The sequence below is a fragment of the Ambystoma mexicanum genome, chromosome 9 (assembly GCF_040938575.1).
Source record: "Ambystoma mexicanum isolate Mex_15411 chromosome 9, UKY_AmexF1_1, whole genome shotgun sequence".
Classification (NCBI taxonomy): Eukaryota; Metazoa; Chordata; class Amphibia; order Caudata; family Ambystomatidae; genus Ambystoma; species Ambystoma mexicanum.
The window spans coordinates 576284231-576307275 of NC_090931.1; the positions used below are offsets into that span (position 1 = coordinate 576284231).

Below are 23045 nucleotides of genomic sequence, written 5' to 3' on the forward strand. Positions count from 1 at the left end.
GCAATGCGGGTAAAAGGTGCAAGAACCGACCAACAAGGCTAGGTATGAGCTAGCCAGGTGGCGCCGTGGATGTGGTGGCAGACAGTAAGCAACAGGTGCTGCAGCATTGGAAAAAAGAGAAAGTTGGTCTTTACCCTGTGCTGCGGAATAGATGGCCGTCGTCAGCAAAATCCATGGATAGGAAAAGGGGTGCCCTATTGGCCCTGCCAGGCCCAGACAGGGTGAGACCCTGCCCTTGTAGGGAGGCCCTTGGAGTGGCACCAGAGTTCGCCTGCAAGCTCACAGGGATTTATGTTCTTGGTGCCTCAGCAGAGCCAATCCCGCAGCTCGATGTAAGTGGGTCAGCAAAGTCCTCAGATGAAGAAAGATACCCGGCGGCCAAGATGGAAGGCCCGGGAGACAAAGAGGGCAATGCGGCCCAAGTGGGCACAAGGGCCTTGAAGAATAAATAGAACAGGATGCTCCTGATAAAAAAAAATGCCCAAAAGTGGGGCACATGGTATTATTTTTTGTTTAAATTGAAGGCAATTTCTGCATCGTCACAACTCCAGTTAGAATTGGATACTGGAGTGTTTCAGAACTGTCACCAGTGATCTAATGTAGGTATCCTAGCAACTCAGCCCTCCTTTCTTCTTTACAACACAGTCCCTATCATGTCTGTATGTTTCGGGAAGCCAAATTAAAATAAGAAAAACATACAACAAACATTTGTATACTTAATGAATTACATTTTATTTTTTTGCGACTGATTTAGTTTGTGAAAATTGCAAATCTAAATCTAAAGCTAAGATGGGAGCAAGCTATGACCATCAAATAATAATAATACAGTCCCAGTAGTGTCTAGTCAAATAAAAAGGCCCTATACTAAAAGACCAATTGCCAATCCTTACCGCTAAGCTACAAAATAGTGAGGGATAATGTTCACAAGAAAAGAAAGAAGTGTTCACAAAATGATAAGTCAGGATGTTATGGTCAGGGTCTCCCTTGCCCACGTTTTTAGCACAGGACAAGGTGAGACTCTTGAGCACAGCACACTCCTGGGCTTCTGGCACAAGCTTACAGTTCATTTTCTTTAAATCAGGGCCTTCTGTGCCCAAGTCTCTTCTCATGCAAAGTCTCTTGCTTCAGATGGGCCTGATATTTCAAAACCAACAAAACAAAAACAGTTCCTTCTGATAACTTTCACTTTGGGTGGTTACTCTTCCCCCTAGTATCCCCCTCAGCCGGGCTGCGATCCTTCTTTCAGCGTTAGCCTCCCAAAGCACTTGCCAATTGAAACAGAGGCTTCCGATGGGCGATCACGTCTCGCTGGGTTACTCTGTTATTCTATGGCAAGTGCTTGCTTTCACAATATTACAATTCGTACGGTGTTCCCCTCAGCTGGCTGTAAACGCCAGTTTCACAATTCCCTCAGTCGGGTACATACTTTCCACAGTTCACAAATTTTACATCTTGTCAAGGGCTTTCAATTGTAAAAGGAGTTTGGCTTGACCCTTATTTAAGCACCTTGACACCTTTCGCCGGACTTCTCTATGGCCTCTTGGCACCTGTAGTTTCACTATTTTCCCATTCAATACTTTTCTTGTTCAGGAGAGGGGTACCAGCCAGAGACCTTTGAATGAGCACCCACATGGCACTGGATCTCTCTATTTCTGATACCAAGTTTGTTCACAAAAACCTCTGTTTGTTAAGTAATGTTGCCACTGCAACCTTGAGTCTAATACAGTCCGGCCTACTATCAGGTTCTTCCAACTCACAGGCTTTGCTGAACGCATTGGCGTTTCTTTTATCGCTCGATGCAAGGACGGTACCATGAAGGCAACCACAACTCCCCACCCTGGCAATCAGTGTGGGAGGTTTCCATGTACCTCTGACATCTGTCACACCACTCGCCAGCTGTGATTCCTGGTCTTATGTTTCTTTCATCGGAGGCTGCGCAAATCTGGGTTTTCTTCTCCGTTTGAACTGCCGTCCTGGAATAGTTGCTTCGTCATGCGTTTGGCCTTGCACAGTGTGTGCTCTTGTGCTCCGCCTTTTATCCCAGTGGGGAAGGGAAAGGGCAGTCAGGTGCGTGTAGTTGTCGGCAATTGCCTGACTCTGCCTGACCCTTGTGTTTGGACATGTCAGTTAAACAGCTCTGGTATCAGTCCATTGTCGCTCACGGTGTGAGAAAGTGTTTGCGTTGGAAAAGAGGGGGTAGAGTTTCAAAGTATCCTACTGGGAAGATGAGGAAAGGGTGTCATAAGGAAGGGAACACTGCGTCTCACCCTTCGGTGTCCCACTTCCACTCCCCGAAGATTCCCCATCCAGATGATCCTACTACACTGGTCCACCCCCAGGAACTGGATCCAATAGCGATGGCCATTTCCTGAGCACCTGGATGACAGATCCCCGGGGACTAGCAAGTGAGACACCTTCAGGTTTCTCACAAGGGTCATTATGACAGATTTCTTTGTAGAAATACAGTTGGTGGTAAATACCACCTCCGCCAATGGTATTTCTGCAAATCCATAATATTCAGAATCTACCACTAGTGGTAGTGGTGTTGCTGGAATACCCCTAGGGGTATTACAGAAATGCCATTGCCACCAGTGGTAAACTTTGGAGTTTAATTTAGTAATTTTATTTTCTGTCCAGTTCCACCTTCAATGTGATGGCGCAAATGGATAATGTACACTAGTGGGTCATGACACTACTCATCATTTTTTCAATGCACACAATGGTCCTTTCTGAGTCAATGCTCCATTACTTGGTTATGTTTGTGAGTGGGCATCAGACATGTCCACTTTTTCACTCTCTACCAATGACTGTGTAGTTTAACTGTTTTTGAAGGGATGCACCAACACTTAAATATTCTACAGTTAAAAAGGTTGAAAACACATATGAGAACAATTTAAGATGCTTACCCCAACCTCTGAGGTGGACGTAAAACTAGGCAGAATTTAGATTGAAGTCCTCCAGACAATTTATCAAATATCTGGATGATGATAATTCCTGTGGTATTTTGTCCTGGACCAGTGCAGGACAAAAGTGGTGTTCATTCCGTTACTGACACTTTTTTGGGTGGCAACAGAATTACTGTTGTTTTTCCTGCACTGCCACATTATAACTGGCTAATTCACAGCTGGTGGAATTACTTCATGGTAAATCCACTGATTTTTGGAGGACAAGGGACCGATTCAACTGTAGCTTGTTGCTGGAGGTAAATCCTCCACTTTACCTAAATGAATCAGTAGATTTACTGCAGTGATTACACTGATGGCAAATGCCCCCCCAAAAAACCACAGAGTCCTATGGTCTCTAAAATTAGGGGGGTTACACCTCCCTACAGCACTTGTAATCCCGTGGTAAACCCATGGGACCAAGTGGCTGTAATGGTAACTGATTTTGCTGGTAATTCAGCAAATTTACAGCTGAATTACCAACAAACTCTTAATGAGGCCCATTTGTGATATAACGCTTAATGACCGCATTATATATAAAACACTTGCTGAAGTGAGGCTTTCCTTTTTTTTAATTTGCCTTATTTGGGAAATGTTTGCCTTACAAGATGTTAAACATGTTCTCCTTATCAAATGGATGCTAGAAGATGAATGCACACTTTCTCTCCTTAAAGACACTTCTTTAGCTATGCTATGTATTCCAGTATGTATACTGCATCGATCGCCACCATAGTGGCCTTACAGCACATGAACCTTTTCCAAGAAGTGGCGTATTGTGGCCTTGCTAGGATGTCGACCAGAGTTAGTCGGTGGATAGAAAGAAGAGTGTCTTGGGGAGCAAGGGAGGATATAGGAAAGGGGGATTAGCCAGCAGACCGACACATGTTTCTTAACTGTGATTAGTTATCAGTAAGTGTGAGAGAAAACTTCAGGCATATAATGCTCAGTTGAAAGCATTGGCTTTTTGGTAAGGGCAATAGACTAGCCGAGGCCTAGTAATACTACAGTAGTTGGCCTGTGGTTGGGTAATGGACTAGAAGTATGCTTAAGCAAGCCTTTCTAATGACTTTTTTTTAACCAAAATGCTGTCAAAAACATGGCTTGTGGATTCATGTCAACACTGGACACTTCTGATAAACCAATACAACTGAGGCTTTTACTGTGAAAGCATAATACTTCCCAAAAAACAGGGTAAAGGGTGGGTTCTAGAAAGTGAACAATCCAGTGCTGAGCCCTATATTTATGTGTTGCATAGAGTTTTAACTCAGCAAGGTCTCAGATAAGAAGAGGTAAACCCAATACCTCTTGTAGACAAAGTGCAGGAACAGTCCTGGTTACCTTGAAATGAGAAAAGTATTGATTGACCCTTTATAGAAAGGACCTGACGCTTGTTGCTGCGTTTATAGAGTATATTTGTATTTGTTATAGTGTAGACGTTTTGTCTGGAGAGGGAGTCAGCTGACACGTGTTTCAACCCCTAAGGGTCTTTCTCAAGGCGCGTAAGAAACTAATGGAGGATGAAATCTTGTTAAGTTTTGTTGCCGGATGGCAGGATGGTCTGCAGGAATCGGAAAGGATCCAAGAGGCTGCTGCCTGCTGTTTGTGAGTATTACGATAACTGAGCAGGTTTCCTGATGGCCGTGGTTGTATTCTGAATACAACCACAGCCGTCGGGGGTTGAAACACATGTCGGCTGACCGCCCTCTCTAGATAAAACGTCTACACTATAACGAATAAAAATACACTCTATAAGTGCAACAACAATGGTAGTTATTGAAATGTGAATCTATACAATTAATGCAAGAGACTGGGACATTAACCTTTTTGTTATTGAGTTTTACCACTTCATTTTTCTTGTTTAATGAAGTATCAGAGATGGTGAGTACTTTTTAAAAGAAAAGTTCTGTTTTTTAGGTTGTGGGTCCTAAATAATTCTGGAAAATTGCTATCACTTTAAAATTCAGCTTAACGTTTGACTTTAAACTTGATGGGGAGCAACACAACTAATTAACAAGCACAGTAGTTCTAGGATGAAAGAACATAATGGGAAGTATTAAGCAGGACCAGTCCTGGTTACTTTGCAAAAATAATTGATTGACCCTTTAAAGAAAGTATAAACTCAAGAGCAAAAAGGTTAATGTCCCAGTCACTTGCATTAATTTTATAGATTCACATTTCAATAATTACCATTGTTTTGGATACTTTGCATTATGGGTTTGTAACCCTAGTTTTAGGAATTGGTATGAATTTTGGTATGAATTTTGGACTTAATTTCAAGAGAATCCAGAGCACATACAATAGACCAAGAGTAATGGAAGGGGTCGCTCGAAATGGCACTGATTGATTATGGCGGTCAGGTTGTTTTTTGTCCAGGTGCTCAACCAAATGCAACTACCGAAGAAAGGGTTTTGATGAGTCGCATGGTTTTAGGAGAGGTGGCGAGAAGAGCTTCCTTGATAATGGGGTGGGAGGTAGGGGGGCTGTTCTATTTGTTGCCCCAACCAGCCAATTTCACAACACAAGTGTTCATACAGACTGGTAGGAGGTGCACTGCTCGGGAATAGGTTACTGTAGTTCCACACTGACAAGTCCAGGCTCCCCTCTTCTCTCTTCTCTCCCAATCATTGTTCAACTCCAAAGTCCCATTATTCCCATTATTCCCAGTCACAACGTGAAAATAATGAGTGCCAAAATAGCAAAAGAGTTCTTACCTGTGATACGTGTGTGTCGGTTGCTGAGGCAAAGCCAACCCCTAGAGAATAACCTGTTGTGGACATTACCTAGAAGAAAAGAGAGTTTATGTAAGTGGGGAGATCTGGTCTGGTGGCAAAGCAGCCTATTTTTGAAATCAATGAACAGCAAATAAAGTCCTGGCTTCACACTTCACTTAGCATGGTGTGATCACAGCTATCTTGCTGTTTGTTCTTCAGATTTAGTTCTCTTACCTGTTAAAGTTGGGAGCAGTTTAAATGAGGCTGAATGCAACCCTAAGTCCTCTAGAAGAAAAACATACTGTGTCTAGCCTGGGAGGGCAGAGGTGGTCCATGTCAATTGTGTATTATTATTAATATTATCATGGTATTTATTGAGGGCGGACTTAGTTTCGAAAAGCAATGGAGTGCTTTGCAGAGGTGTACAACAATACAGATACAAGACGGAGCACTTTACAGAGGTGTACACCAGTGCTGATGCATAACGGAGCGCTACTCAGAGGTAACAACAGAACAGATATAGAATGGGGGATGGTATACAGAGGGGCACAGAGGAGGGGTGCAGCTGTACCGTATGGCAGGGAGTAGAGGGGCAGGCGGGCGACTAGTGCACCAGGTGGAGCGAGGAGTGACACGATGGTCTAGCTGTTGAGGAGGGATTCCTTAAAGAGGTGAGTCTTGAGTTATTTTCTGAATTGTAGGAGTTTGGGGGCTATATGATGCTGAATTTACTGCATTCTACAAGTACCCTTTGCCAACTCTCAAGTTTTTTCCCAAAGTTATAATTGTTTCAAGTTCTTCAGGCATTAACTAAAAATTGTGTTGATTTAGATCTACTTTTTATTTTGTAAGCGCCACATGGAGTGCAGTGCATGCTTTGCAAAAGCTACTTGCACATTTAATTGAGCTTACAAGCCTATGCACATAGTTGTTTGAGAACATTTTGTGATGACCAGTAGTTTGCATTTCAAAGGGGGTGTAACAGATATCTGACTCTGCCCCAGTCCCGACAGTGTTTTGGAAGTGTGTCCAGCGCTCTCTCAAATTCCTTAAAGGAAAATGCCTCTTAAATAATGTCATTAACTTTTGAGACACCTACGGTAGAAACAGCAAACTGCACCCCATAAAATATCATCAAAATATTTTTGCTTCGATTTACAGTAGTTAAATGCTGCCCTCTGTCTATTGTAAGCATGCAGAGCAGTGGTCTGCAACCTGTGGCTCTCCATATGTTTCGCTCTACCACTACCATCAGCCCTAGCGAGCAGAGTCGAAGGTGTGGGATCATGGGAGTCATAGTCAAGAAATCTGGAGACCCACAGGGTGGAGACCCCTGGCAGAGGGAACATCCCCCGCTATTCAGGTCCCCAATGCCCCTGACATTTGACCAGGGTCTCCCCTCTCATCCCAATACTTACTCAATGAAATTCCCACATCTCTCTCTGTACATGAGGTGGAATATTGGTAGGGAGTGACGGTCAGAGGCTGCAGCCTCTGTTCCATCTCTCTGTGGAATATATTTGCAGTGATAGTTCTGCTTCCCCAAGACTGCCCCCCCCCCCCCCCGGCTATCTGGAAACTCCTCAAAGGGTAAAGGCATTATACATAATTTTAAATGCATGAACTGAAAGACAAAAATGTCAAAAATTAACATGTTTTTCCAGAGGTTTTAATGCATTTCCACCTGGGATTTCAAATGAGTTCCCAAATGTCTGCTGCCCAAACTCCTATTTATCCTGCTACTGGTGAAGGGTGAAGTTCTGTGTGTCAAATATGCAGTAAACTCATGTGTGTTGTGACAGGTTTTATTTCAAACCCGCCTGTTGATTATAAAGGATTTCTAAGTGTATAAACTCCCCAGATTACCATTTCTCGTGCCCCAGCTAAATTCTTAGACCAACCCTATGTACGTTTTCAAGCCCATTCTCTCTATTCTGGGCCTGAAGGCTGTCCTGGGACACTGCACCGATACCTGTTATACTAACTAGGCCACCCAAGCTCAGCCATGGAGTTTGAAAGGGGTGGTTTGAGTTCAGATTCTATGACAAGACTGGAGGCAAGCATTATGCTTCAACTTCTTTAATTACTACTCTTCAGCAGTTTCAACAAACTCATAAATACCGTAACAATACACTGAAAAATGTCTGAACAGACTTTTCTTCCTTTGAAGCTACAATCCCCATAGTCTCTGTAGTCCATCTCACTCCATGCTCAGCTATGACCACTTCCTGTGCCTGAGCTCCTCCTCTTCTTTTACTGCTCTTCAAGCAGATAAGTACTATTCTGATTATTTCCCTATTTAATGTGGAATTTTAGTGGTTTCAGCATTGTATAGGGATAGGATAGAGTGATAAGCATATCTTGCCAGAGTACGACTGCGCATCTCAGGCTCAATAGCGCAGGAATGTATATATATTTTATTCTTTTGATCTTCGGATCGTTAATCTTTGACATATCGACGTGAGCAGCGCGGCTGCGCGACGTTCATTGACTGCGAGCTGCTTTATCTAGCTTTTGCGTGAATTGCCCGTTCGTGCGGGCGTACCCCACAGCACGTCCGCCCCGTGCTGTATAGCCGGCACCCCAGGGGTGGCTGCCCATCGCCGTGGGAGTTTGCAGCGGCCCGAGGAGCCGCGCAGAAGTAGGGAGTCCCCAGCCCCCTCACTCGCGGATGCGGAGGCAGCGGGGACTCTGAGCGCCTAAGATTGCGTGCCCCTCCCTCAGGGAGGCGGAGCCAGCAGCGCTCTAGTACGCCGAGGCCCTACGGCCCTCGCCTTTGCAGGGGCGGGGCCAGGACACAGTGCTCGCTTCCGCGTCACATTTATTCCAGCGATGCGGAGCAGAGCACTCTTGGGAAGCCGGGCCCGGCGGTGATTTGATAATAAACTACGCTAGTAGCCAGTTTGAACACATCTGCACAAATTCCGAGCTTAGGTGCTCGGAGTAACACGCGCGCCCCAGAGTGCAGATTCAATCAGCAAACGGCTCTCTGAAAGAGCTACGGCCTCGCAAGGCGAACCAAGGCTTTTGCCTAAGATATGTACAGCGCTCCTCGCAGACAGTGAGGACAGTAAGAAAAACACCCTTACCACGCACAATTGAGAACTGTATTAAGTCTGGTGCAGCCACAACCTGCTATGTTGTTATTACATTCATTAAGAAGGAAAGAGAAAGAAGTCCCTGATATTTCATACTAGACCATTTTAAGGACATCTGAAGCACCTATAGTGAAAGGGCGTGCAGAGACACCTCCACGGGTACATCAGGCACACAGCACCCTCCCATGATGTCGGAATTTGAGTGGATTGAAGAGGAGCAGCCATCAGACGTTGCTGCCAGCTTCAAGGAGGTGCTGGGGAGTTCACTTATAGATGCAGTGGCTCAAGGGGTTAAACCCCTGCACGATAGGCTGGAGTCCCTAGAGGCAATGCTACACCAGCCCATAGACAGCGCCGGACGGAATAATCGCACGCCCGCAGAACCCTCTGAAACAGGGTCAATGGGGAGTACTAAGGCCCGAAAGAGGAAAGCCTCTCGCGACCCCCAGGGCCCTTCGGATGGGGCAAAAGAGAAGGCCCCAGAGGTCGTGGACGCCTTGCAAAGCTCCGTGAAGCGTATTTGCGGCGTCAGACAGTGCCAGACCTCACGACCCCCACTCCAGGGGAAGAAGAAGATGGAGAAGGGAACCAAGGCTCGGAAGAGGAGCTGGAGGAAGGTGACCCCACCTCCCAAGATGAGGCGGAATCAAGGGAGGAGGAGGAAATCAAACCCAGCGGAGGGAAGAGAATCCGCAAAGAGAAGCACCTCGAGGAGGTGGAAGAGGATATGTTTGACCCGGACAGCATCCGGAACCCGAGATCCTCGGACTGGCAGCCCTCGCCAAGAGTGGCTCAGTATATGACCAAGAGGTTAAGAAAAGCTCTGGACAAAGAGGTCTGCCAGCGCCTTTGGGCGTAGTGTCCTAGGGGAAAGTGGCTGAGACGCCAGAAATAGACCCCAAGATGCTGACATTCGTATCGAAAACAAGCAAGGACCCCCGTAAAGGCATTCATAGATCTTGGAGGAGTTGCCAGGAGAAGGTGCTTGACCTGGCCGGCCCACTCGTGAAAATCATGGATCTGGCAGAAAGGACAAGGGATACAGGAGAAGAGGTGGACCCTGACGCCCTGGCAGGCTGGGCGCAGAGAGCAGTATGCCTCTTAGGGAATGCTAACTGCGCCATTGCCTCGGAACGCTGGAGGTGTCTATTATTGAAAATTGAGGCAAAGCTCAGTGACCTCGCCTCATACGAGGCCGGAGAGGCAGCACAAGGACTCCTCTTCGGAGAGACCTTTGGCAAAGAAATGGGCCGCTTTGTCGGCAACTACACATCACTGGAGAAGGCGCAGGCCTCAATCCGAAAGATTTTTCCTAACCGAGTTTTTGGCGGGACCAGTCACCACAGGGGTTGTTCGACTGGTCGCAACCAGGGTGGAAGAATATCCTGAGGATGCTTCCCAAGAGGACGCAGAGGAAGAGGATCCGGCCGTGGTCAAGGGTTCACACAAGGTGAGAGCAGCGCATTACCCCCTGTAGGGGGGAGAACTGGCATGTTCTTGAGAAACTGGCGCGCATTTTCCAGGGATGCCCGAGTGCTACAAACAGTTTTGGGTATGCGCCTAGAGTTTATACAACCACCCGTTCAGGAGCGCAGGCCTCACCAGCAGCATTTAGAGCACGCAGAGCAGAGGCTTCTAGACCAAGAGCTATACCTGTTAGCAAGAAGAACGCCATAGAGAGGTGTCCGGGAGACCCCGACTTTATAAGCAATATGTTTCTGGTGCACAGAAAGGAGAAAGTGCGTCCAGTGATAAACTTAAAGGAGCTGAACGGTTGGATAGTTTACCGGCATTTCAAGATGGAGGGCATCCATCAACTCCGAGACTCACTCAGAGAGAAAGATTGGCTGACGAGGCTGGATCTGAAGGATGCCTATCTAGCGATCCCATAGTTCTGGACCTTCCTAGCTTTTCGCTGGAAAGGACAGTTCTGGCGATTCAAGACTATGCCCTTTGGGCTTGCTTCAGCGACCTGGGCCTTTCCCAAGCTGATGAAGCCAATAGCAGCAGCAATAAGAGAGAAAGGAATAAGATTGATCATTTATTTAGACGATCTCCTGCTGTTAAGCGAGGACCGAGAGACACTCATATACCAGACAAGATGGGTCCAGGACCTGCTATCCTCCCTGGGATTCCTAGTAAATATAGAGAAGTCAGACACCAAACCAACCCAAAGACTGGACTTTCTGGGTTTCGTCCTGGATACCAGGAAAGCGACGCTCGAGCTTCCAGCTCGAAAAATTTGTGACATCAAGAAGGAATTGAGAGGGTGCCTACAAAGACAGGTAGTGTCACTCCGAACACTGGCGAGAATAGTGGGGCTGTTAGCAGCTTCCATTCAAGCCATATTTACCGGACCTTTACATTATCGAGCACTGAAGAGGTTGAAGATAAAGCATCTGCAGCAGGGCTTGAGAAACCATCAATCGGTCCCGTTGGATCAGGAATCCAGGACGGAGCTGGAATGGTGGTTGAAGAATATGGACACCTGGAATGGGATTGCCATTTTCGGAGATAGACCAGATTTGATTATAGAATCCGACGCCAGTCGGCTGGGCTGGGGCGCAGGGTGCAGAGACCTATAGACAGGAGGGAAATGGAGCGAAGAGGAACTCCGATTACACATAAATTGCCTAGAGTTACTAGCAGGGTCCTTTGCAATCAGAGCTTTCACGAGGGGGAAGATGAGATCGTGCGTCCTATTAAATATGGACAACATATCAGCAGTGCGATATATAAACCATCTAGGCGGCACCAATTCCAGGATGCTAGCCGAGCTAGCAAAGGACTTTTGGCACTTCTGCCTGCAATCAGAGACATCGGTCACAGTGGAGTATCTCCCCGGGACGCTGAACGTAATAGCGGACTGAAACTCACGCTACCTCACAGACTCCAGCAATTGGAGGCTGGACCCAGCAGTGTTTCAGAGGTTGACCGAGAGATGGGGTCCGATACATATAGACCTCTTCACATCCCGGTTGAACGCCCAGACAGCAGAATATTTCAGCTGGAGGCTAGACCCGGGGGCTCGAGGGACAGATGCGTTCCTGCAAGAATGGAGCAAAGGTCCACAATACGCGTTTCCCCCATTCACGATGCTGAGCAGAGTTCTAGCGAAGTGTCGGAGGGAGAAGGCGGAGTTGCTGTTAGTAGCACCGTTCTGGAAGTCTCAAGTGTGGTTCCCGACTCTTATGGAACTAACAGCGGATTTCCCGAGAATACTCCCAGAAGGTGAATATCTGATCACGGACCCAGTTGGGTCATATCATCCTCTGCGAGTGAGAGGGACTCTCCCGCTCATCGCGTGCAGGATATCAGAAGACGCTGGGCGTTGCCAGGCATTTCATCACAGGCTGCTCAGCTCATCACAGAATCCTGGGCTCCATCCACGAGAAGGAGCTACGACGCGGCTTGGGCCAAGTGGACTAGCTGGTGCAAAGGGAGAGGTGTTCATCCCATTTCTGAGCCTCTAGTGATGATTTTGAATTGTCTAGCACAGTTATTACAAGGTGGTAAAGCATTCCATGCCATAGGAGTGTACTGGTCAGCCATTTCCGTGGGACACCTGCCAATCGAGGGTGTACCAGCGGGTGAGCATCCAGCAGTGATTAGGCTCATTCGAGGAGCCAAATTTAAAGCACCTCCAGAACCTCAATATAAGACAGTCTGGGATGTACTAATAGTTCTTAAGCTATTGGAGAGTTGGCCCGGGAACAGATATTTATCCCTGAAACAATTGTCAGGGAAGTTAGCAATGCTTTTTTGCTTAGTCTCTTGTAAACGCGTGTCAGACGTGAGCTCTAGAAGTAGATAGGAAGTCTTTTTGACCAGAGGGCGTAACATTTACAATAGTGGGGAGGACTAAGACAGGTACATCTTCAGTACACTACCCATATTTTCCGAATAGACCTAAATGGTATGTGGCAAGCTGCGTCAGAGAATATGAAAGCAGGACAGCGGAACACAGAGCAGCAAATACCACGCAATTGCTTATAGCGCGTAGAAAGCCTTTCAAGGATGTATCCACAGCTACTATCGCCAGATGGGTTAAAGAAGTCATGCATGCAGCAAGGATAGATGTGAGGAAGTATGGGGCACATTCCGTACATGGAGCTATGGCATCTAAAGCCTTTAAGACAGGAGTATCCCTTAGTGATATTATGTTAACAGCAGACTGGTCAATTGATCGAACATTTAAAGAATTTTATTTCAAGCCGACCGAGAGTTTAGCGGTCGCTGTGTTGGGAAGCTTCGAACAAGCATTATGCTTGTCTCCAGTCTTGTCATAGAATGAACATTACCCCTGCTAACTGCGCAGGGAGTATTAATTCTATTAAAGACTAGGAGGCGAGCATTAAATTCCCACCCAAGCTATGTATTGTACATGATGTTGGATTATTGCATGTGATAAGATTGTGATGATATTGTCAATACATGGACGCCACCCTGATTTCTCTGCTTTGTATTATTCCTAGGAGAGGGGCAGAAGAACAATTGAAGTAGGAGACTAGCTGAGGTAGTCGCCTGGAGTCGAGGAAGTTCGACATTCGGTTTGGAGTGGTTCATGTCTTTGCCAGTTGCAGGACTTAGTGTGGAGTTTTCAGAGTGACATTTTCAGAGCGAGTAAAAGAGAGGAGGCGCTCAGGGACAGGAAGTGGTCATAGCTGAGCATGGAGTGAGATGGACTACAGAGACTATGGGGATTGTAGTTTCAAAGGAAGAAAAGTCTGTTCAGACATTTTTCAGTGTTTTGTTATGGTTTTTTATGAGTTTGTTGAAACTGCTGAAGAGTAGTAATTAAAGAAGTTGAAGCATAATGCTCGCCTCCTAGTCTTTAATAGAATTAATACTCCCAGCGCAGTTAGCAGGGGTAATCTTCATTATTCTCTTAGGAGGCTAGCAGCCTTTAAAAGGGGAACAGTTTCCACAACCCTCAAAGATTTGATGGCACGGCACAGTGGCTGCTTGGGCAACAGCCTGAGGGTACTGGAATCAGACTATTAAAATCCACCCTAACCAGGAAGGGTCTTCAGGGTCACCCTCTTAACCCTAGTATAGAACTGGCTGTTTGTGGCACACTTATTCTTACTTGCTGGCTTGCAGCCCGAACTATTTCCTCCTGCTCCTGAATGTTGTGTGGTGGCCTTGCTGTGTCTTTATGCACCACAGAGAACACAAGTATCGACTTTTCATCTAGGGTCATGCACAACATATTTACTTCACCAACTTTGTCCATTGCAATCCATTTCCTTTTTTAACTAACAGTATCCACCTCTCACACACCCTTCTAGGTTTTCAGCCCCCGAATTATTAAGAGGCACAGAAGGTATGCATTTTAAGCCCACATATCTATCAGCATTGCTAAAGTATGTTCGGAAGCCCCTCAAATACCCAACACAACTCAAACTCTATCTTATAATACTCAAAAATGACTTGGAATCCAGGTGCTTATATTAGTTCAACACATGCCCTCTGTGCCACCCCTCCCAAGAACATAGTCCATATATAATGAGTGAATGCGCGTCCATACCAATACAAGCATGCCTGCCTCCCTCCCGGTGTCTGCAAACTTCTTGTCTGCATTCGCGCCCTCATTCTTCACCCTTGTTCATGCTATTGTGCCGAGCGGACTTAGGTCTGTTGATTCCCGGCAGGGGCACTATATGCCTAGGACAATGATTCAGCACTTTGAAACTACTATACCGCTGAGTTGGTGCAGTTCAAAAGCAGAGTACTGTAACACAACAACAACAAAAAAAGAAAAAAGAAAAATTGGTCAGTGTTTTTGAGGCTGCACCACCTATTATCCGCATTGTCATTCCTCTCCTCACTAATGTGAGAAACCTGAGGGCTTTCTCACTTATGGACTCCAGGGATTCTTTGTTCAGGTTGCCAGGGCACGACCATCGCCTTTGGAACCAGACCCTGGGGGTGGACCAGTGCCGGAGGATCACCTGGGCAGGGGGCCCTTGGGGACAGTTGGAGGAATGCCCTCAGGAGAGAAACAGTATTACCCCCTTTCTGATAAACCCCTACCTGACACGTCCTTCACCTTTATAGGTTATGAATCATGTCCTGTAGCCCCATCCCCAATTCCAACAGGTACTAACATTAAAGGGAGGCGTAGGTGAAGAAATATATCCCTATCCAACATCCCCACAGTCACTATCGGACATTATCATCTAAAACCCTTTCACTTACAACCACAAATCTTCCCCCTTCACCATACTTCCTCCACATTACCTTCTGTCAAAACCACTGGGACGAAGAAGACGAGGAATAGAGCTATGAGGATTTCCCATTGCAACCAATGTACCATGGATTCCTATGGGCAGTCTCCAGCCTGTCCCATTAACGAGGACAGGCATGGTCAGGCCTCCCTTTTCAACCACCCACACCTGACTCCAATTAACACTCCCTGTCAGTATAAAAGGTGGAGCAGTGAGACACACTTTGGGCAAGCTGGGGATGCAGTGTGGACCACAAGAGCTGAAGAGCTGAAGAGCTGAAGAGCTGAAGAGCTGAAGAGCTGAAGAGCTGAAGAGCTGAAGAGCTGAAGAGCAGAGGAGAGTGCTTAAAGAACACTAGAGAATCTGGAAGTGACCTGAGGGCCAAGATGCCAATCCTGTGTTGTTAAAGGACTGCAGCAGGGCACCCAGAGAGCTCCACAGAAGTTGCTCGCCAGAGCTGCGCTAACAGGTGAGTCTCATGGCAAGAGAGAGGAAATCCAGGTGAGCGTGTTTGTAGCTGGAGCGGGAACCTGAACATTAAATTTGAGAAAGAAAGCAGGAAATAAAAAGGCCCATGAAAGGCATTATGGGACTTAAAGTTCGTTTTGAAATGAAGTGAAATTGAACTGTAAAATAAAGTAACAGAGTGGTTCGGCGGAAAAAGAAAGTAAGCCCATTCGAAAGAATCTGTGCATTGTGTTTCGGCTGGAGCCCGACAGCGGGAAGCCTAAAGGAATTGAACTGTGATAATCTTTTGCAAACCAAACTGGCTTGAGCCCAATGGAAGCATACCTAAGAATTGTGTTTGAAGAAGTTATATGAAAACTGTGTTTGATTCTGACAAAAGTGGAGAGTCTTTGCAATCTCTGTGAGGCCCGGACTTGGGTAAGGAAAACCTGAGAGGTCGGGTGTGAAGAAGTGTACAGAAACTGTGGATAAAGTATTGTGGCATAGCAAGGCTGAAGAGAGCCTGAGAAGATTGTGCGAACTGTTGAATCTGGTCAAATATTTGGAACTGTGTGAAAAGCATACGAGTACCATAAGGCATAGCAAACGCTAAGGAATAAAGCTAGGGGAAGGGAACCCAGAGAAAGTACATTGGGCCTCATTAGGAGTGTTGCGGTAAGGCAACAACGGCGCTGGTAGTGCTACCGGCGGCGTTGTTACCTCACCGCAACATTCCGAGTTTGCTCGCGGGTGCCGCTCTGAACGCCTGGTGATTTCTTTTTATTTAGATGGTAGTGTGTGCTCTCATCTCTAGTGTTAGGGCAAGACAGGAGTTCTTCCATCCCCCTTTTGAAGTAAATAAAACCAAGTGAGTTGTGTCCTCGTCCTCCTTGGGATACTATGCCTTCCTCAGACTAATCATACCCTGAGTTCGTGGAGGTCATGCAAGTGTCAGCAGTGCATGCTAGGAATCCACATAACGTAACATAACATAACTTTTGGACCTGGATAAAAAAAAACTCTAGAATGCATCACAGAGATGTTTAATTGCTGTACATCAATGTTAAGACCATCCTCTGGTCAAATGCAGTTCCTGCTCCGGATTGTTAAGTTGCACATGTAAGAGATCATCAGGTTCTCAGTGTAACCTTTTCAAGCCCTGCAACAATCCACCTGCTGGCATACGGTGGAAAGGTCATAAGCACAATGATTGTATTAACCAGTTGTATTTTGGAGGGCGGGGGGCGGGAGGGAGAGGGGGTGTGCAGAATGTTTATGGATATTATATGTTCAAAACGATACTTGTATGTGGTGCACAATGTTTTGCAAAACCTAATAAAATCAAATAAAAAAAGAAAACAAAGAAAGACTAATGCACTGAGGGACATTACAGTCTTATCTATATAGACAAGCCACCTTTAAAGTTATGATTAATGATGCCTAGCTCACAGTTTAGGCTCTTAATACTATTGGGCTCAGGTTGATAGTTTCTCTGCTTCCCCTGCCTTTTTGGTCATCTCATGATTTCTCCATGCATTCATCTATATCCGTCAAACTCTTGGCAGGACACATCTATCCGACGGCTTGGCAAACTCTGTTCTCTCTCCTTACATAGAGGGCCTCATTACGAGTTTGGAGGTAGCCATGCCGTTCTTACCGGCATGGCTACCCCTAAACCGGGTACCGGGTCCCAAAAATAGGGAATTACCGGGCCATGCCGACTTTTGTGGGCCCGGTAATTCCCATTCTCGGGACCCGGACCCGGTACATCCCCATAGGGCTCAATGGGAATGGGGAGGATGTTTACAACGGACCCGTTAATGACAGGTCCGTTATTAGCATTCTGGTCTGCTCAGGGGTGCCGCTAAGGTCTGACCAGACGTCCTTAGCGGCACCCGCTAGCAGACCTCGTAATGAGTCGGTAGAGTGATAACAGCGCTGGCAGCTCTACCGGTGCCGTTATCACTCTACCGCCTACGTTGTAATGAGGCCCAGAGAGTCTTTATTACTAACTTTTCTGAAAGCCTCCACACTACAAGGCCCGCTTGAGCACATATCGGGTCCATCACGGTCCGCACACCAACTACATCTCGTACAATGCATTTGTCTGGTCAAGAGTTAGCCATCACAGTAAAGCCTTTGTTTTAAACCAAGCTTTACACCTGAAATGTTCTCTCATGCTTACTGAAAACGAATCATAGTTAAGAAGCACACCACATATCCACCACAACCATATTATCCTCCCTCCTTATTCCATGTATTTTTGCCCTTCGGTATTTATTCAACTACTGGCTAAACCTCCATTTCTTAGCTCCATCCCACCTCAAATCTCCTCCTCACTAGCCACAGAATAAGGTCTGGTGACAATATGGACAGGTCAAAATGCCCCACCATTCAGTGCCATGAGACCAATACTGTGGTGATGGGTGCACTATCAATTTTCAAAAGCTTAACATAATAACGATGGTATGAACTTACTGTGGTCCCACACACTAACTTCGAACAAGTGGCAACGATATAAACTGCGTGCAGCGGCGAGGGAGCGGAGCAGGTTTTGGTAACAAGGCACCATTAAAAGCCAACCTCAATGACATGGTCAAGGAGTGGTTGTAGCCCTTTATGATTGCCAGCAATAAAGCCCACAGTGCTGGTATGCTCTCTTCTCTACACCTGGTAAGACATCAGCTGAGGAGTCCAAAAGGTAAGCGTCTATGCACGCAGCAACAACAACTAGAGTCAGCATCATTACCGAGAATCCTACGTGGCGGCACCTAGTGCTTATGGGCAGAGCAGCATTTTGGCTGAAACATGTTAAACAAGGGGAAAACATTGTATTACAGGCAATATACTCCATTGTGTTTGCTCTGTTACTCTGAGCCATCATAGTAATCTACAGCAAAGAGTATAGTTGTCTTAGCATAAAAAAGGTATTACCTCCTCCATGCTCTTAACCTGCTCTTGGCGACTCCATGTACCATAATAGGACATGTTTCACTTTTATGTTCATGCCTGAGGCGTCAATGTGCGCCACAGAGGATTCCATTATGTCTTGTGCAACCATTTTTGACTACCGCCAGCCCTACCTTGAAGCGTGCCAAACGCTGCACTGGAAGTGGCCGAGGAGTGTGGCTGTGAGAGTGCCAACAGCAAGAGGGGGCCCGCTCCAGCTGTCTAAACCTGGTGTTGAGGTGCCTGTTGGTAGGCTGAGCCGAATGGGGCTCAAGCTGGGGCCTGCTGACCTGAGCCGGCTGCTGAGAAGGGGGCTGTGGGGCTGCCAAGACCGTTGGAGGCGTGGGAGCCAGTGTTGTGGGTACTGCAAGAGAAGCTGGGGATGCACAGGAGCCGGAGGCGCTGGATCCAACAACGGCATGGCCGTGGGTGCTAGCGACAGAACCGGAGCGAGTATGTCCCTGAGGGTCATGGCTTTTCAAGAAAACCCGTCTTCACAGGCCGGTGGAGCGCTTGGAGGAACGGGCATGGGCGCGGGTCCTTCAGGGTGTTGCGGCCTGAACCCACTCTGCCTTACTGCCTGCGGGTTGCATCGGCCCTGCGACGATGAAGGGTATTCAGTGGGCCACGTACTTAGTGAAGGCCAGTCCCACCTGGAAACTCGTTCCCCTACCTGTTCCCCAAAGGGGGATGTGTCGGACGAGCCACCATTTTATCTGGCCCGGCAAACATTTTGTCTGGCTGCATGCCGGTGTCGTGGTGCTTGCCACGTTGGGCCCTGCCTCTTCCAAGACTCCTGCAGGTGGAGGTTGAGGCCTACCCTGCACCTCAGGACGGGGCCTGGTAGGCGGATTGCCCTCTGCGATGCCGCCAATAGTGCTGCGTACAGGCGCCCCCTCAGACATCTGTCTGGTACTAGGGCGTAGCCCTTCAGGCCTAACTCCGGTAATAGAAACTTGCGGCCCCTCCGCTCAGTCACTGGTAGGATCTGGCAACCCCTCGGCCTGGAGGCCAGTAGCTGTAGTAGCAGTCTTGGTACCTGCACTTGTGCAAGAACCTGGAAGGTCTGTCCCATGCTTGTGCCTCCTGGACAGAGACAACTTTGTTGGGTGAGTGGTGCGTAAAGCGCCCCCTCGCACATCTCCCCAGTACTAGGGCGAAGCCCCTCAGGTGTAGACCCAGTAATTGAACCTTGCGGCTGTTCAGCGCAGTCCCCGGTAGGATCACGTGACCCCCACGGCCTGATGGCTTTAGCTGTAGCAAGCAGCTTTGGTACCTGCACTGATACCAGGACCTGAAAGGTCCCTCCCACTCCAATGCTTCCTGGGAAAGGAGTCACTTTTGTGAAGTACGTGGTGAGTACAGGTGCCCTCTCGGACATCTGTCCGGTACTAAAGCGTAGCCCCTCTGTTTAGACCCGGTAATAGAACCTTGTGGCCCCTCAGCACAGTGTCCGGTAGAGTCCGGCGACCCCTCAGCCTGACGGCCGGTAACTGTAGCAGCCTTGGTACCGGGCTAACCTGCTCTTCAGAATGCGTTGTAAGCACGTTGCATGCTGTACAGGCATGGTCGGGGCCAAGGCAGCAGAGGCGGAGAGTGTGGGGGTCAGACATAGGGAAGAGCCCCTTGCAGGCTGAACACCTGCTGGAGCCTGCTGACGTCGAACTGTGCCGGGGAGGAGCGTGGCGTCAGAGGACAGAGGCATCTGATTAAAGACAAGAAGAAGACTAAAAGAAAACACTTCTCCGGGGAAGAGCGCGTGGAATTACAAGGCCGGAGGACTAACCCAGGAGCACTGGTGAATGCGGTCAGTTCCTGTTGACGTGGAAAAAGAGGACTGAGGAGTGACACCGGTGGGCGGAGTCAGGGGAGCCCATGCCCCCAGGGCCACGCCCCCACGCGCCTCTAAATTTAAAGGGGAAGAAGGGTTTTTCTGGTGAACAGTTCAGTCTCCCGTCCCTAGCGAGGAACGCCCATTAAGTATGGAGGAAAGGGGACGGGACATAAGAGTACCAAGGGCGAAAGCCGATCAGTTCTGTCACACCACACAAAAGTATATATGCATGAAACCAACTACAGAAAACATAGATATATATTAGTGGAAAAAATACACGTCCAAGTCCCAATGTTCTACTACACTATTCAACACTACCTGCGATTGTTTAAAGTTGTGGTAAGAAAAAATTAGTCAATCTGGAAGACATTAAGTACTAGGGAACAATATGGTGTTTAAAAATTGAAACATCACCATGTAGAAATATACATTGATCTCCTTTTTAAGACAATTGAAAATTCTATTTGATGGACTATTCTCTTCACAAAAACAGCTTAGTTGCCATTTTCTGTTCATCCCTAAGGGAAACATTGACTGTCATTTGTGAAACCTAAATGATTCTTTTTGTAAAAGGTCTCTTTTCTCTATCCCCACCTCTGAGGTGTTTCAAGATGACATCGATTATTTGGAATTTGAGTTCAGTAATATGATTGCACTCAATAAAATGTTTTACAACATGGGATTTTGAGTTTGTATTCCTAATATATGTCCTTTGTTTACACCAATTCGTTCTTTTGTCTCACCTACATAGATCTTGCCACATGGACATTTCAAACTGTATACTGTGAATGTTGTAGTACAAGTGGCATAATATCTGAGACAAATATTTCTCCAGTTTCTGGATGATATAAGGTGTTACCTATAATAACATTATTACAGTATATACAGTTGCAGCATCTGTAAGTCGGATATATGTCGTATGGGCTGGCAGGTTTGTAGAATCTACTCGTATTAGTACAACCCTCAAATTTCTTTGCCTTTTGAATGCCACTTTAGGGAATTCCTTACCTATTCTATATGTACATGGATCTGTTTGTAGAATGGTCCAATGGAACTTCATCAATTTGATTACTTGCTAAGTATCCTGTCCAAACGTCACGGGAAACACTAGCTGTGATATTTCTTGTTATTCTTGTGGTTGACATTGCAACAAATCATCTCATGGTTGTGTGAATGGCTTCATTTGGGCTTGCTCCAGGACATTCATAGGATATCCTCGACTCAACAGTTTTGATTACAGTAGCGTTTCTTCTTTTTCAAATTCATGATCTTCAGAACTCCTTCTTCCAAGTCTCACAAATTGTGAATATGGTAAATTCTGTACGAGATTTCTCAGATAGAAAGGATCCTATCATAGTAGTGATTTCCTATCCTCTGTTTTGTGAAACACCGTAAATTCAATAAATTGTTAATGACACATTTGTATCTGAGAAGTTGACGCTGGAACAAGACACGGTCGATGTGAATTTTATCATGTCGTGGATGGTGTTTACATACTCAAAACAGGTGGTTAGATCAGATTCCTAACCTTGCCAGAAGATGAATCCAATAGGTAGTATTTTGTCTATGATATGATATGATAGGTTATTTATAACGCACTTAAAACCCAGTGGTTTCTAAGCGCAGACCCAGGGATCGAACCCGTGTTGCTCCGTGTCGTCTTGCTTCCAAGGCAAGCACGTTCCTGCTGAGCTATCCTCCAGAGACAGCTATCTTCCTCATGTTATTGCATAAAGAGGATAGCATATGCAGGTGCAAACCGTGCGCCCGTGGAGGTCCTTTTAATCTGCACAAAGAATTGGACACCAAACCCAAAATATATGTCAAGCAAAACGAATAAGAGCAATTTGCAAACAAATCCATGATGAGTGGCTTGAACATTGTGACTTTGTAAAGCCCTCAAAACCATGTTAGCACCATCTTCATGTGGAATGTTAGTGTACAGACTGATTACATCCATCGTGGCCTTAATTGTTACATTGATAGCCTTGTAATATTGTAATAAAATGTGTGGTAGCCTTAACATGATGAATATTATCTACAAGTGGTTGCAGGGTATTTTTTAAGTAGCCGATGGTAGTGACAGGGTAAACTTTAAATATAATCTATGCCTAAATTAAGACATGGGACATGGCACAACTCATGATCACTGCAGCCACATCCAAATTGATATCACACATGTGTCCGTTCCTGTGAGCCAACTCAGCTGTGGAAGGTAATGTGTGTTCTGGCCAGAAAAGCTGGTCCTGCCAACTGACAGGACAGAAACCTGAATGTCCAGGACACTCCTTTGATCTTTTTGTGAGTGTTCATAATACCCTCCACCAAAGACAGCCACTCTGCAGGAAGCTGGCCTGGGACCAGATGTCATTGGACCTTAGGAGAGTGGAAATTCCAGAATCATCCACCAGTAAGGTGAGGTGAATACTGAGCATCCTAGGCAGAGGCGGGCTCTGTTCCCTACCAATCCCTAGGGACCATTGGGGGTGAACCTGCGGCTGAAACAAGACATGTCTCTCTGCCAACCACACTCATGCCAGGACCAACATGGTTAAAGATTCCCTGAAGGTGTGCACAAGCCTCCCTTGCTGGGTGCCATAGAAAAAGGACTGAACTTGTCCCTGAGAACCCTGAGTGGGACCCACAACATCCAGAGCGCCAAGACAGCCCATGGCCCTCTGTCTCCATGCATCAAACTGGCCAAACTGTAATTGAGCCGTGTTGACTGCATTTTTAGACATCAGCACCCTCTGGCACTGCCGTTGGCATTCAGCAAGCTTTTCAAAGTCGAACTGCTCGTTCGAACCTGGCCACCCCTGCACCGTGCTAGTTGA

The 23045-nt window shown here is 46.7% G+C and overlaps 1 protein-coding gene across 1 annotated transcript in view; it reads right to left on the reverse strand.

Annotated features, from left to right (window-relative positions):
• The window catches only part of LOC138488297 (multidrug and toxin extrusion protein 2-like), a 624530-nt gene that overhangs the window by 260115 nt on the left and 341370 nt on the right, over nucleotides 1–23045 (reverse strand). The window contains exon 3 of the mRNA XM_069615180.1: nucleotides 5654–5722. Coding sequence (XP_069471281.1) covers nucleotides 5654–5722 — 69 coding nt within the window. The remainder of the gene's footprint in view (nucleotides 1–5653; nucleotides 5723–23045) is intronic.